At 38.5% G+C, this 17,125-nt stretch overlaps 1 protein-coding gene across 2 annotated transcripts in view; it reads left to right on the top strand.

Annotated features, from left to right (window-relative positions):
- PPARGC1A (PPARG coactivator 1 alpha) overlaps positions 1-17,125 on the top strand; it is a 112,541-nt gene that overhangs the window by 70,542 nt on the left and 24,874 nt on the right. For both annotated transcript variants that reach the window (XM_049630387.1, XM_049630388.1), the window contains exons 4-7: positions 1,572-1,694; positions 2,555-2,759; positions 6,583-6,628; positions 6,738-6,811. In XM_049630387.1, coding sequence (XP_049486344.1) covers positions 1,572-1,694; positions 2,555-2,759; positions 6,583-6,628; positions 6,738-6,811 — 448 coding nt within the window. The remainder of the gene's footprint in view (positions 1-1,571; positions 1,695-2,554; positions 2,760-6,582; positions 6,629-6,737; positions 6,812-17,125) is intronic.

The following is a 17,125-nucleotide window of genomic DNA, read 5'->3' as shown; positions in this document are numbered from 1 at the left end:
TTTGTCCTGTTTTTTCACCATCATAAATTATGTGATAATCGACATATCTGTAGTTTTATTCTTATGCCCATGATTCTAGAAATAAAAGGTAGAAAAAGGGACACGCAATATTTTAAGGTTTTAGATCCATAATTCTTATGAAGATTGAAAAATAATAGCACATTTGCAACCTAAGTTCCCTAAATTTATGGTAGGCAATGAAGAGTGAATTTGTTGGCAATGAAGAGTAAATTTTCTTTTCGATGCAGTGCTTGACCAGAATTTTATTAGTTCTAAGACACAGTTTACCTTCTCATCTATGGTAGCCATTTGTCATTTGCCATAAATCTGATGTAAGACCACACTATGTAAATTATGGAATGCTGTTCTCCAAACTTTAATAATGTTCCTTGGCATGCCATTTAGAGGTTGTTTCTCTCCCATCTCTAAGTTTTTTAAATGTGGAAAGCACTCCATGTAAACATATGGAGACTCTATTCGTATGCCTGTGCATTTTGAGTTTTCTGGTTTAGAAGAAACTGTCCCATAAGTAATTGTTACCTGGCCCCCAACACACACACACACACACACACACACACACACACACACACCCCGTTTCTCCATTTCTCTGATTTCTTTACATTGATACCAGATGATTTGCATCCGCATAACTGATTCGACTAGGAGGGGTTGTTGATTCAGAGTCATCCTGCCTGTCCAAGCAGGGAGGTCCCAGCAAGCCAGCAAGTCAAATGAAGAAACAGGGGTCAAGAAAGAGTAAATGACAGGGCGACTCGGTGGCTCAGTCGGTTTAAGCATCTGACTCCATTTCAGCTCAGGTCATGGTCTCATGGCTTCGTGAGATCGAGCCCCGTGTTGGGCTCTGCGCTGACAATGCGGAGCCTGCTTGAGATTCTCTCTCTTCCTCTCTCTCTGTCCCTCCCCTGCTGACGTACACGTGTGCACACACAATCTCTCTAACAATGAATAAATAAACTTAAGAAAAAAAGAGAGAGTAAATGCTTTGCCTGAACCAGAATCACATCTCCCGACTCTATCTACTTACAAATCTTTTTCAGTGATAGCCACACTTTCATCACAAATATTTGAATCAGTAAAGTTAAAATGGATTGTGAAATATCCTTCAAAGCATTGCGGAATATTGTATATATTTTCACTTGATGCATTTGGGTTATTGAGGGGACAGAATACATAGATTCTGTCCCCAGTCCCCAGTTCCTCATTTAGCAAGGCAGCATTTCTCATCTAGTAGGTATTTAGAAACCCTTTCAGGAAGATCCTTTTGCCTTATTTTATCTTTAAAAAAAAAAAAAATCAAAGTAGACAACACTTAGTCCCAAATGTAGGGAAAGGACATACTTTCACAGTTGGTAGTGTAATGCCAAATTTTTCTTTTTCGAAATATGTTTCCTTTAGCACTATTGTGCCGAGGTGTGAATATAATTAGAGAGTGATGGAATTAATGTTTATAATTATAATTAATTAATTTTAAAGTTTAAAATTTCAATAGCTTATTCAGATGCTTAAAAGATGCATAACTTCTCTTGCTTTTCCCCCTGATATGTTTCTAGCTTAAGAAGCTCTTACTGGCACCAGCCAATACTCAGCTAAGTTATAATGAATGCAGTGGTCTCAGTACCCAGAACCATGCAAACCATAATCACAGGATCAGAACAAACCCTGCAGTCGTTAAGGTACGATGTGAACTTTGTAATATAGGAGGGAAACTAACAAAGGATTTTGCTTGAAGCTGTAAAACAAAGGATAGGTTTATTTCTACGTATTCAGTTGGGATCCCGCAGTTGCTTTCTAACTGTGAAACTATATGAAATGGGTTTCCAAAAGCAGCGCTCCAGCTACTTGAAACTAGAAAGAGTTCATTTATGCTTTGTCTTCGGATGATTGGAATGGAAGTTCCACCGTCTGTTACTCCTTGCCCACTTTATTAATACGTGCGGCAATGTGGGTTACAATAAAATTTGCTGATAGGCTGGTATTATCTAGGAGTGACTTTAAGATGCAGGACTGCCGTTTTGCCAGCTGTCTAACCTGAGAAAGACTGTTCTGGAATCACCGCGAAAGATCTGTCTCTGCCATTAATTGGATAGAATGCTGGCAATGACATAATTTGGTTAGCGGGCTGTATTAAACAATGTTTGTCTTGCCATTCACTGTGAGTGAAAACGGAGCGTTAAGGGGTACTTAAGAGAATTGTGAATACGGGGCTCCAGCAATCAGTGGCAAATTAAGGTTTAAACCAGCTTATTTTTTTTTATTCACAGTAAAGGCGCTATAGGGTCTTGTTAGTTACATGTTGCTGAGTAGGAACATTGAAATGTAGGAGAAATGAAATAAAAAGCTGCCTAAATGTCATTTAGGAATTTTAAATGTAATTTTCTTTCCTTGTTCTGCAAACAATTATTCACAGCTCATAGATCTAGTACACTTAGACTGAACACTTCATTGAAAATCTCATCTCTTCAGAAAACCTATATCCATTCTGATAAGGTTCAGTTCACTAATTTTAGCTTTTTCTTTATGCCTCGTTTTTAAGACCGAGAATTCATGGAGCAATAAAGCGAGGAGCATTTGTCAACAGCAAAAGCCACAAAGACGTCCCTGCTCGGAGCTGCTCAAATATCTGACCACAAATGATGACCCACCTCATATCAAACCCACAGAGAACAGGAACAGTAGCAGAGACAAATGCACCTCCAAAAAGAAGTCCCACACACAGTCGCAGTCTCAACATTTACAAGGTAGGCTGGGGACCCAAACACAGGCTGCTGGGGAGGGAGCTGAAGGCAAACCCTGCCTGCACCGGGCTGCGATGCCCCCACTTTGGGCTTTCGCTCCGCGGCCGTCTCTCTGGAAAGAGGATTCAGCACTTGGGTAGAGATTAAGGAAAATAAAAAAAAATCTTTCCTTGGACACAGGTTGAACATGTCCTCTTTGGCTGATAATGCGGCCGAATTCATAATCACCAAAAGGCACCTGAAATGTGAACTGGACGGGGAGGGGGGGGCGGGCGTGTAAAGGGAATAGCTACCTCGGACAAGGTTTATGTGAAATCTGAATTGCTGAGATAATTGAAATTCTGAGCAAGCTGGGCTAGCCAGTATTAAAAAGATTTTATTTTCCCCCCTTCTAATAATGGCAAAAATGAGGCATTGTTGATTTGCTGTATATACCTTAAGAAATAGTACATAATAATGTATGCAGCCTCTCCCGATTATTAAGTGTATTCTTTCCTTCCTTTCTTTCTTTTTTTTTAAGACCACATGTTACACTCATAGATTTTATTTTGTAAATAGTGATTTGGAAATTCCTGGAATGTATTTTCATTTGCTTTCTATTAAAAAATATGGCCGAGAGCAAACTAAGCATCTGGGGTGATTTTTATTATTCCCATACATTGCTGGAAGGCTGATGCTTCTGAGGCAGATCAGGGTGATTTGGGGAAAACCTGCCTTGGCCGAGATATAATTTTCTTTCTTTTTGGCTCTTCCCTCACAAAAGTCCTGTCTGAGAAGCTTATGAAAGTTGCTGTTGCTTTAAAATATCCCAGCTTCCACATTTGCCCTACCTTTAACCTTATAGTGGAAGCAGGCATATTGTAAAATAGCCATTACAAACACCCACTTCTTTTTTTCCCCTTTTGTTTCCTCAACTTCCCCTTCCAGCTGCAGAGTGGTAGTCCCTGATCCCTGTTTTGAACCATGATTATTTCATACAGGTATGCTGTTGCTGCTGCTTTTAATAAGTATTTTCTTTCCAGTGTTTTGAATTTCCCTCTCTCATCCCTACATCCCCATAAACCTTCTGGAACCTTCTTTCAGAGTTTGAAATTGGCTTTCAATGAGGTTTTCCTGGTGATTATCTCAAAATCACTTGGCCACCCTTTTCTGTCGGTTCAGGGAAAGAGATTTCTTGAAATGGGCCAAGCTGTTTTGCAGCTTACCTTGCCCTGATTGGCCCCTCACACGCATGCGCGGGAACAGTTTCGCTTAGAGCAGAACCCGAGGCGCTTTGGGACGCAGTGGTGTGGAGAGAGCCTCAGGGGAAGGGGGCCAGCTGGGCTTGCTCTAGTGAGGAGATGAAAAATTCACTGGGCTGCTCTCCCCCTGGTCCTAGTGTGTCCTAGTCATGCGTTCAGCGTTTTTGGAGCTGAATTTGGAGTCCTAAACCGGCTGAACCCCTGTAGAGCGTGAAGCCAGACAAGCAGCACATGTTCTAAACATGGTGGTTTTTTTTTTGTTTTTGTTTTTTTTTTTAGTTCGTTAATTTATTTTGAGAGAAACAGAGACAGAGCCAGTGCAGAAGGGACAGAGAGAGAGAGAGACAGGGAGAGGGAGAATCCCAAGCAGGCTCTGCACTGTCAGCACAGAGCCCCCTGTGGGGCTTGAACCACCAACCATGAGCCTGACCTGAGCTGAAACCAAGAGTTCAGTGCTTAACCGACTGAGCCACCCAGGTGCCCCTGTATGGGTTTTTAAAAAAGATATTTTGTCTGTGGCAAAGCATAAAAAGTTTATCCCAGAACAAAGCCTGTTAACAAAACACAAAAAACAAAAATGAATGACCAAAAAAACCTGCAAAATTCCTGAAGTTATCAAAGGCCTAAAACAAAAAACAAAATGGTTGGCTGTGGATAACCAACAGGTAATAAATGCTCAGCTTCAGGATTTACTTAAATTATTATTCAAACCGAAAAAATATATATTCACAATTAGAGACAATAACCAAGGATCTACGTGGTCCAAAATGCCATGATCTGAAGGAAAAAGATGCATTCTTGCCCTCAAGGATCTTAGAGGCCCTGGTCTATCAGTCATTGGAATGGTGTGGATTAAACTCCCAGGAAACCATATCAATACTCCCCTAGTGGTAGTTTTTGTGACCGTGGGCATATTCAGGAATCATGGTATCATGATCACCTATACCCAACTATCAGAATGTTAGGAATCTTCCTTTGAGCATTTCAGGTAGCCTACCCTACCCCCTTGAAAACTGGAATTTCAAAGACCAATTTTCAATGTCTATTTATTGTGTGACCTATAGCACACAGTTCCTATCTGGTGACATTTTCCATGGAACCTGTATGCGTGATCCTAATTATTAGTTGAACACTGAAAAAGTTGGTAAATTTCTTTCACAAGTGTGCTCTTTTGGAAAGGCTCATTATATCAGACATACTAAAACAATTAATGTAAAACCCAGTTCATTTATCTGTATATATAAAAGCCGATCAATCAATGTACCTAATTTGTAGAAGACAGCATGAACTTCATATTTCTGGATGCACACTGGATAGATGATAAACCATTCAATTGTTTAAAAACCAAATCTAAATCGACAAATTAAATATGTAAATACTATTTATCCAAGTAAAGTATGTAATTTCAGCCTAATTTGGACATAAATAATATTTTCACATTTCAAAGGACCTTAATTACTGGGGTTGATTAATTTACTTTAATATCTATCGAATGCAATTCCTTTTGGTAATAGGAAAAAGGAAACATATTCTGGGCTGACTCTGCCAGGAACTAGTTTTATGGCCCTTCGAAATATCATTTCATATCGTTAGACCTCAGGTTTTTCATCTATAAAATAAGAGTTTGTTCTAGAGACCTTTGTATTTTCAAGTCTAGGATTTTCATTACGTAAATGACTACCTCTTGACCTTTTGAAAGTAGTTATGTTAATGAGAAGAAATTGACATAAACTTACTTACATATAAATATATCTTTATAGATAAGCACATAGATGCATAATATGTGGATGTATATCCCAAGTGCGTTTCTCATCATGTTTTCCCCTCCTTCTGTTCAAAATACAAGACTGCCAAGGAGAAGCAATTGAAATTTTGGAGTGAGAATATTCTTACTCCACCCCTCCTAATTAGGAAATGCCACCTGTAGGAGGTAAGATTTAGGAAGCATAAAAGGAAGTAAATGAGCTCTCTCTTTGCAAGTCTGTTGATCTCTCAACTGATAAATGCAGTATTTTACTTCTGTAGTCTGTAAGATTTGGGGATCTAAACCTCTTTTAAACCATCTGGGTCAATGTCCACAATTTGTCATAATCTCTCAATTAATTTTCAGTGAATGGAATGGTTATTGCTTTGAGCTTTGGCCTCATAGATATAACCTATTCTCAGGGCTAGATATAAAATTATACATTTTAGGAGAAAAATCAACTGAATATTCATAACGTTCTGTTGTCTGATAGTTATTCTGCTGTTTTCTTGTCTAAACAAACCGTGTACTGTATTCCAAATTAAAATAGAAAACATTATTTCTCTCTGATGGTATGATGCAAAATTTGTATCCTTAACCGAGATGCTACATTTTGGGGAAAATTCTGGTTTTTGTATGTGGTTTTGAATGATAGCTTACTGATGCAAATGTTGTTTGGAATTTGTTTTAGCGTAATGGACTGTTGTCTGACTTTGATCCGACATTCAGGGATTTCCGTACTTTAGTTTTCCAGTTTCCAGTTTCCAACCTGATTGTAGTAAAAAAAAATCTAAAAAAACCCCTCAATATTTCATAATTAGTTTCCTTTTCTTTCCTTTAGCCAAACCAACAACTTTATCTCTTCCTCTGACCCCAGAGTCACCAAAGTAAGTATTAAGAAATGTAACCATTTTCAGAAAGGGAAGGGGGTTCTAATACATTTGGCTACAGCAACTCCATTTCAGTTTGTTTTTATAAATGTGCCATATCTTCCAGTGACCCCAAGGGTTCCCCATTTGAGAACAAGACTATTGAACGAACCTTAAGTGTGGAACTCTCTGGAACTGCAGGTAAGCCTTATATATCACTTGGAACCGTGTGTAGTTATGTGTGTGTGTGTGTGTGTGTATGAAATACGTGTTAAATGATAGCATGTATTCTCTATGTGATTAATGAAATTAACAAATAGTACAAACAACATTGGATAAGAAGTTACCTATAAATATTTTCATTTCTTCTTCTTTTTTTTAAAGAAGACATTTTTTGTGTGTGTCAGACTGGGGCCAGATCCTCTGATGTGTATTATTGCTTTGGATCCTTGAATAACCCTATTTCAGATTGAGACCCCAAAACTTGAACAGGAGGAATTTAAAAAAAAAATTAATGTTTTATTTATTTTTGAGAAAGAGAGAGAGAGAGAGTGTGTGTGTGAGGGGGGGAGGGGCAGAGAGAGGGATACACAAAACGGGAAGAAGGCTCCAGGCTCTGAGCTCAGTACAGAGCCCGACGCAGGGCTTGAACTCGGAACCGCGAGATCGTGACCTGAGCCGAAGTCCAACGCTTAACCGACTGAACCACCCAGGTGCCCCAAACATGAGGAATTTTTGACTGGTTTCACAACAACCTCATGAAGATAGTGGTAGTTTTCCCATCTTTAAGGTTCAGAAATGTTAAGTAACTTGCCCAAGATCACAGAGCTAGAAAACAGGGAGCAAAGTTCTGAACCCAAGGAGCAAAGTGATTACATCGATGTTTTAATTGAAATATTTTCTCACTCGCCATTGTACTTAACAATATGATCTCTCCTATATATGTTACCATTTTTATATCTTTTCAGCAAAGGAGAAAAATAAAAATCTGCCCATTCACCAAAACGAAATGTATTCCCATATCCTCAAACAAGAGTGATTTTCTTTACCATTTGGACTTCTGGACTCATTTAGTCAGTCTTACTTTATATACTGAAGAGGAAGGAGCCTTAAAAACTTGGAGTAACCCCTAGGTAACTTAATCATCCAGAGACTTCCTAGGAAGACTTCTAAGTTGGTTACAAAAAGTGCCTTTGCACTGAGTGCTTTATGTGGACATACTTAAACTACACCAGAAAGTGAATCTTAGGCTTGTCTGAGTAAGAAGTTCCTTGGCTCTGGCCATTGCTGATAAGGGTAAAGAAACAGTAACTTAAACAAGATTCCTTTAACCAGAACTATAGTGCCTATATGCACCATGGTCATAGTTGCTAAGTTTAATTTCGCACTTTGAGTTTGCTAAATTACCTCCTTACGAAAAAGGTCTATCGCATGATCGCATGATTTGGTCAAGCAGTAGATTAGTTGAATCCATGGTATTTATATATATTTTATGTGTGTATGTGTGTGTATACAGACATATACATATGCAAATGTAAACATATCTTTATATGCCTACATACATATACGCACACATAGATTCGCTTAAAAGCATATGCTTTACATCATTTCTTAAATAAATTATAATTACTCCTATAAGTAGCTTTTATGTGTGTGTATCATACGCAGCAGAGACCTTCTTATCTGACCATTTGGAATGAGTATTTGGTGGGTCTGTTGAAAAAGGTGATTAAGGTATACAGCTTTGTCATTTTGCTTTTGCCTAAATCATATAACGAAACATTCAAGTATCAAATTTTCTGTATAAGAAACAGAGACCTTTGCTTTCAACTTTAATGTCCTGTCAATCCATTCATCTTTCTGGCACAAACTGCACTGATAATGTATCACAGATGGTGTACACTGTTCATTTCTTGATTTTTAAAGGAAAAGAATTAAAGATATTTGTGTTGTAGTCTGAGAGCAAAATCATCCTAGATTTTTATGATTTTCACATAATTAAATAATAATAATAATTTCCCATGTTTTCCCAGTATTTTCAATACCACCTGTCTACAACTTATTTGACAACTCTTCTTTTAGTGGCATACCTTTATTGGTTCTTCTGATAGAAACTATTTTTCGTATATGTCATTCAATTTCGTAATATTTTATTATCTTACATAATTCCAGTTACCACTATAATAGACATCACGTTGTTTGGGAAATACTACTGTGGATCATGATAACAATTCAGCTGAATCTATTAAATATGAGTGTGCAGAATGTTGTAAAAGGCAGTTACTTTGTTCCAAAGAGGATTCAGAAAGCTTCCATCGTGTATACCCACACCCAGGTTTCTGTTAAAACATTTTTATTATTGTATTATGTATTATATTATGAATAATTTAATCTTCTTGTAAAAATGTCAAAAATATAAACTAGTAGAAAAGTTATTTGTAATTCTAAGATGTACAGTTATCCATAGTATTTTTCCCTATGGATAATTTTATACATTATATTTATACCATAGTCATTTTGTATATATAATTTTGCATCCTGACTTTTCAGTTAGCATTTTAATAGGAAATTTTCATATCTTCACCGGCCTTTTACTATCAGGCTTTTAATGTGTTGTATGACATTAGTTTTAGTAAGTACATCAAAATTTGTTTAATCATACTCCTATTATAAATTTTGGTTGTTTTAAAGTGTTACTGTTTAGAAATAGCACTGCATTAGAAATGTTTGCTCATAATTTATTTATTTATTTTTTTTACTGAAGTATAGTTGACATGTAATGTTATACTAGTTTCAGGTATATAACATAGTAATTCAACATTTCTATATATTATGCAGTGCTCACGGGGATAAGTGTAGTTACTGTTTGTGAACATATAAGTTTATTGCAATATTATTGATTAATTCCCTATGCTGTACTTTTCATCCCCATGACGTATTTATAACTGGAAGTTTGTACCTCTTAATCCCCTTCACCTATTTTGCCCATCCCCGCCCCCCCTTCCCTCCCCTCTGGTAACCACAGTTTGTTCTCTGTATTTGCGAATCTGTTTCTGGCTTTTGTTTGTTCGTTTTTTGTTTTGTTTTGTTTTTTAGATTCCACATATAAGTGAAATCATACGGGATTTGTCTTTCTCTGTCTGACTTATTTCGCTTAGCATAGGACACTCTAGATCCATCCATGCTTTCAGAAATGGCAAGATTGTATTCTTTTTTATAGCTGAGTAATATTCCATTTGTATGTATATCTGTACATATGTACATATATATGTACATATATATATGTACATATATCCATATGTATACTATATCTTCTTTATTCATCTATTGCTTTTATATCTTGGCTACTATAAATAATGCTGTAATGTAGGGATGCATATATCTTTTCTAATTAGTGTTTTCATTTTGGTGAGTAAATACCCGACAGTGGAATTACTGGGTTAGATGGTATTTCTATTTTTAATTTTTTTGAGAAACCTCCATATCATTTTCCATAGTGGCTGCACCAACTTACATTCCCACCAGAAGTTACGAGGGTTCCTTTCTTTCAGCATTCTTACCAACTCTTGTTATTTCTTGTCTTTTGATACGAGTCGTTCTGACAGGTATAAGGCAATATCTCACCATGGTTTTAATGTTCGTTTTCCTGATGATTTAGTGATGTTAAGCGTCTTTTCATGTGTCCATTGGGCATCTGTATGTCTTCTTTGGTAAAATGTCTGTTCAGGTCCTCTGCCCATTTTAATTGGATTATTTGTGGGTTTTGTTGGTTCTGTTCATAAATTTAATCTTATTGTCTCAAAACAAATTCTTAGTAGTTTTTAATAATTAATATAAAGATATAATATCTTAGGGCCTTCTTGTATAGATTGCCACACTGCTTTCCAAAAGAAGTGCTTTCATTTATCGCCCTATGGATATCCTTCCATGGATATACTTGCTTTTTTACATCCTTCCTGACATTGGGTATCTTTTTTTTTTTTTTAATTTTTTAAATGTTTATTTATTTTTGAGACAGAGAGAGACAGAGCATGAACGGGGGAGGGTCAGAGAGAGAGGGAGACACAGAATCCGAAGCAGGCTCCAGGCTCTGAGCTGTCAGCGCAGAGCCCAAGGTGGGGCTCGAACTCATGGACTGTGAGATCGTGACCTGAGCTGAAGTCGGAGGCTTAACTGACTGAGCCACCCAGGTGCCCCTAGGTATCTTTGTTTTTGAAGTGTTTCGCTCGCATGTATATATGAGAATATCACTTTAATTGCATTCCTTCTATTAGTGAGATTATGGTGTTACAAAAAAAAAGCTCTTCTTTTTTCTTCTTGCAAAAGTTTTAGCATTTTTCTTCTTCAGAGGAACCTAACTTTAAATAATTTAATTATCATTTTGAAAGTTTAGTAGCCCATGCTATTGAGAGAAAAGTAGCGATTTATAGAAGATACATTTTTTTTTTACATATTTAGAATCCTTAAAAATATACACAGTGGATTTATTTCTGTCAGTGAATCAGAATTTGTCTGACTGGTTTAAATCCTTTCTTCTTGGTGCTTTGAAAGATTATTGGGTACAATGAAAATCAGTTTACCAACATTTTTAATACCTGCTCTATGCTTGCAATATGATAGGCCTTAGTGGATGTACAGCAAATATAAAGCCTAGAGACTGATCCATACAAAGCATGAAGCATTGTACTTGGCCTGCTCAATAGTCTTGTGTTTAAGATGTGAGCTTATCCTTCGGATTCTGTGTCTCCCTCTCTGTCTGCCCCTCCCCCGCTCATGCTCTGTCTCTGTGTCTCAAAAATAAATAAACATTAAAAAAAAAAGATAGGGGCTTATAGTCTGTTGGGGAAATAACACACATGGGACAAGTAGCATGAAGGCGAAATATTTATTACCTCTCATGTTTTGTTATCTTCTAAGAAAGGTGGGCCCAGAGGGTGGTTTTTACTTTCTTGAGCATAGTAGTTTTAAGTGTAAAGATGCAAATTAGAGAAAGTGAGGTGGGGTCAAACTGCATTACATACTAGAAAGAATTTACAGCTCCAGGAAAACAAGGGACTGAGGAGAAACTTGCAGCAGGCAGGAGGAGGTTAGGAAGAGAAGTTTGGAACTTGACTGGAGAAGGATGTAAGGAAGTTTTTTTTTGGATAGAGATATTGTGGGTTTGAAACGCTCTGCCGTATGCGATGGTTATGATCTCCATCTCCTGAAACAATCTCTAGTAAAACTTCTTGCATAGTGGTGTTTGAAGGATGTGATACACACTGATTGCAGCTCAGGAGAATCACCAAAGGGAGAAAAGAAGTTATCAAGTCACTTTGCTTCAAGTTAAATACAATGACTGCGCAGAAGATTGAAAAGAATTACAAAGACGGTTCAAGGACCAAAGGAAGCATTGAGGTGATATCATTAGCCAAGGACCCAGGCGATCCATGGAAAGGAACCCTGCTCTCTGTAGGCAAAACTGACTGGGGGAGCCTTAGGGAGAGGAATATTTGTATCAGACTTGAACTGCCCAGGGGACTAAGGAGAGAAGATATTGATGGAGCAGAAGCAAGAAGGCAGGAAATCAAAGAGATGTTTTAGTAACACTGAACTTGGCATGGGCAGTGACATCAGTAAGGAACTGCAAGACGGGCCATGCACTTTTCCCCCTTCGTCTTTTAATTGCTAAAACGCTTTTCTCTCTCCTTAATCTTTTCTGGGTCTTAGTTTCCTTAATGTTAAAATCATACTTATAGTCCACCAATCGAATTACTGTCTGACTTAAAGGACTAAAATATAGGTTGGAAAAAATAAAATTGCCAGCATTCAACCATTTTTGACATCCTAAAATGGCAATTTTGTGTGCGTTCAACCAGAATCTTAAAACTTTATAAGCAACAAAGCTCCAAATAAAAGTAGTCTACTATGATTTTCTGAAAGCAGGCAGCATAGCTTAGTGAAGTTACGCAAAACCTTGGCTCTGACATTGGATAAACCCAAGTTCAAATTCTGGATCTACCATCTAGCAATATGGCCTTTGGTCATTTTAATTAACTTCTGTAAGGCTCAGGATCCTAATGCACCAAAGGAAGATAATAACAGCACCAGTATCTCATTGGGTCTCTCTGAGGATTGAGATAAAACGGGAAAAAAGGTTTTCTCCAGTGCCAGCATATATAAGTATTCAATAAATATAAGGCATTTAATTACTGATTCTGCCTTAATTTTATCTGCCGAAGGTATCTGTACCCTGTTGCTCATCTTTTCAACTTGTTGTGTCTTTACCTGTTCCCTTTCATTGGCCTTCATGTTGTTTTCTCCTTGGCACACTCTTATATGAAGTTACATATTCTCTTTGTGGCAAAATCCCTCTAATTCTCTAATATGAAATTCAGCATATACCATTTTTGGTATGGGTATGGATTTACCAAGTCAAGGAAGAACCATCTCCTCCCTGATACTCTGTCAATAATAGCTACTTCTGTTATTCCTACACGTTCTGGAGATTAGCCACTCCCTAGTAAGCATGTGATACATACTATCTTTTTGATTCTCTGGCCATTTCATGGTTGAGGAAAAACCTATATGTTGACACTGGCTTCGTGGTGGACCCTGGGTTCAAAGCATGTCTGTCCAACTAGAGATGATGTCTCCTTGCTGAAGCATGAATTTTAAAGACAGTAGTCAACATGTGTTATGTTAAATAGGTTTCATTTCACTTGCCAAGTGTCATTGATTGGTATTGGCTGCCAGGAGCATTGTGTTGAGGAGGATTCCAAGGCCAAGTCTGTATTCAGTGAAAATGTCATGACCAATTAGTGATGTCTGCCGTTGGTGCAGCAAGGGGGTGGACAGGGTGGAAACATTCATGTTGTTGATTTGTTGATCCTTGGTCTACAGGCTTAATCCATTTCGTTATGGCCAAGGAAATGGATCAAGCTGTTGCCCAGGACCTTCTGGTGTCTCCTTTTTCTTTACTTTCACAAATTTTAGGGACACGTTCCAAACATTTACGTGCAGATGTAAAGAGTCAACAAAATTCTGAGACCTCCAGAAAAATCCCTCTGCCCCATCTGCAGAGTCTTTGGGAAACAGGAGGGATGAGACAGGAAGTTTGCTTTATTAGGTATTGCCAGCTGGTCTGACTTTGTGATTGTCCTAAACTAGCTCATTTTGGCTGATAAAAAAAAAAAAAAACGCTTCTTTTTTACAGGTGTAAAAACTAATTTGATTTCAAAATAGCTGTTAGTAAAACAAGATGAGAGGCAAGAATGCTCTTTTGGCAGAAGGCATTTAAATCTATTGCATATGGAGATTTTCAGAGTGCTAGACTTTTTGTTTTCTGAAATGGAAATGGCAAGGCAATGTCAGCTCAACTGGATGATGGTTTCCGCCAGAAGACATAAAAGGAATTTGGTTAGGGACCAAAGTGGCTGACCCCCCAGTTTCACATGTATGTATGTGTACATGTACACGTGAACTGGTTTTAAAATTATTTCTGTAGAAGTAATAAAAAGTAAGATGGCTATTTTCTAACTAATTGGGGGAAGGGGAAGAACAAAATAATCAGCAGTTTCATCACCCTAACACACTAGGTCTTAATATTTTCCTCCATTGGTATTGCAGTTTCCTCGTGGTTTTGATGATAGAGGACAAGTGTTTGGTGTCATTTGTTTTTCACTGTATGTTTTCCCTTGGCTTAAATTGGCCAACATTCAAATTGAACTTTGGTGGACTTGTTCTTAAAAGAACCCACTCATTAACCCATCAGTTTGTCATTTCTTATTCTTTTATGTAGAGTTTTATTTTTTTAACATTTTTATTTATTTTTTGAGAACAGAGAGAGACAGAGTGTGAGTGGGGGAGGGGCACAGAGAGAGAGGGGGACCCAGAATCCGAAGCAGGTTCCAGGCTCTGAGCTATCAGCACAGAGCCCGATGTGGAGCTTGAACTCACGAACCGTGAGATCATGACCAGAGCCGAAGTCGGAGGCTTAACTGACTGAGCCACCCAGGTGCCCCTAGGTAGAGTTTTATATTGTCATTTTTGGACTTCCCATTTAAAAACCTGTTTTGCTGGACAGAATATTGACAGAGAGCATAGATTTGCTGTACACTTTTGGTATATACTTCTTTTGTATGTGACTTATCTTTGGGGAAATGAACCAAAGCCAAATATGAGCAGTAGTTGGTAGTTTTCAAAGGAAAACCATAGCACGAGAGAACTGGAAAGTGATTTTGACAGGTCATATAATCCTTTACTGAGCCTGAAGACTCCAAGAAAGAGAGACCCCACAAATTCTCTTTACAGCCCATTCCAGTGTTTGGCACCTCTTACTGTCAGGGGTTTCCTCCATATTTCAACTCCATTCTTCGTTTTCTTTTTTTGATCTGATTCCTCTTGACCCAACATCTGGAATGATCATTCCTTTGTTATCTTTTCAGGAAATAATACTATCCAAATTTCTTTTAAGCCAAGAATAACACAGTGATTTCCTCTCCCACGTCAGCTTGTGGGGGGAGTTGGTGATCGACGTTCCCAGAAACGTCACCCTCTCACCCCCACCCTCATCCCTACTCCTGCCCCAGCTCTGTGGGAAAGTGCAAGGGGAACCAATTAGTATCTTCATCTTCCATGAGCAAGAGTTGGGGAATTAGGCACATGTCCTAGGAATGTTCTGAAGGCTTTCCGTGAGGCCGATTTGTTCTCCGGGAATCAGGGGTGATGTAGGAAATACTGACAAAGCAGTAAAGGCAGGAGCACTGGCCCTCAGACCAGCCGGGGTTGATGGCAGCCAGGGTACTGGGCAGGGTGTGGGATGTTCCCCCGTGCAAGCATTAACACTTCCGTGGCTGGCTCCTCTGGGGCTCCGGTGAGTTCCGGGGAAGTTGGGGGTGGGTGAGAGCACAGGAGCAACTCTTTTGACAAAATATTCTCACTGGCAGAGCAGTCACAGTTCATACTGAGTGTCAGCCCTTCCTACAATCTCCAGATTCTTGAGGCATAGATTGTATGGGTAGGAGGAGCCACACGCCTCTCTGCCCAGTCCTTCTTTTTTTCTGGGAAGGCTTGAAGCAAATGAGAACCTCATCTTCCCACTGTTTGTCCTTAAGAAATATCTGAATCGACGTGTGACCTAAGGGAAATCCCACCGTCAAAGAAACTCCGAGGCAAGGCACAGATACAGCATTAGGTTCTGCAAAATACTGTAAACTATTCACAAACAAAAAACAACAAACAAAACCCTGCTGAAGTCATTGCGTAGACAGTGGAACACACAAAACACAGAGGAGTCACCGTTTATCAGAGTCATGCAATTAAACAAACAAACCCAAGAGAGAACTCCTCAAAGAAAATCGTTTTATAGCCCATAATGAAAAACGAAACAAAACTTGTCTCTGACTTTTTTTTTTTTTTAAATAAAAGGGCTGTTTAAAAAGATGACTGTGGAGTGTGCACCACTTTTCCCAGACTTGCTTTGCAGAAGTGCCTAAGTGTGAGTGATGCAGAGGTACTTGTTTATTATAGAACACATTTCAATGCAGTAATCATAAATATTGCTAAGGTTGTGCTCTGTTGAAATATGACCTACATACTCTTGATTGTTTGTGTTACGTGATTTGTCTGACACCCATTACATTCTGGGTAATAGCAGCCATTTGTTGCTCTGCACAGCAGGCTCTTTTGACAAAAGAAAATAGGCAGTAATAAAAAAGCTATAGTCTGAATTACATTCTGCACAGTGCTGCACTGCTGAGAGTTTGTGCAAGTGTGTTAACAATGCTCTGAACTGCCTCTTGTCAGCCTTCAGCCTGTAATGGCCATCTGTCCTCACATAAATCTGTCAAAACCTGCTAAGTTCAAGAGAGAGCATGGAATATACCTTGTACTGTCAACACCAAAATGTACACATTCCCCAGAAAATCAACACACAGGAAATAATCCGGAGGTTATGGGAGGCATTAGCCCTGTTGATTTAAGCTTGTGGGGTGAAATTGAGAGTCTGGCCATTAGAGGGAAGATGAGCAAAGGTAGTGGCAGTAAGGAGTTGAGTATTGACTGCCCTCCTCCCGCAGGGGACAGAGTTCTGGGTGGGGAAATGGGAGAAATCCAATTAGTTCAGGTGCGGCAAGGGGTCTCTGTCCTATCAGCGGCTCTTAAAAGTTTGACACTATTTTATATATATAAGTATATACAGTGCTTCTCACACTTTTGTTTTGCTTTGTTTTGCTTTAGGTCTCAACTATATCTGGAAATAGATTTTCACTTAGGCACTGGTGGTTGCATCCTTGAGATTTCCCAGTCTTGCTTGGAGGTATTCTCTGAATAAAGATATTTCAGTAAACAGCAAAAAAGTTTAGGGAATTATCTGAGTTGTTTTCCCTTACCCACCTACTCACTAATCCTGAAATAACTTCCATCCATGAAGGAGGTATTACTTTTTTTTTTTTTTTCTTTTTTAACAAGCAGTGCCAACAGAAATTTCCACCCCTCGTATTCTCCCTCGTGGGGTCTATTTGGTTATCTCGGAGT

This window comes from Panthera uncia, chromosome B1 (genome assembly GCF_023721935.1).
Source record: "Panthera uncia isolate 11264 chromosome B1, Puncia_PCG_1.0, whole genome shotgun sequence".
Taxonomy (NCBI): domain Eukaryota; kingdom Metazoa; phylum Chordata; class Mammalia; order Carnivora; family Felidae; genus Panthera; species Panthera uncia.
This window is presented reverse-complemented; position numbering and strand designations above follow the sequence as displayed.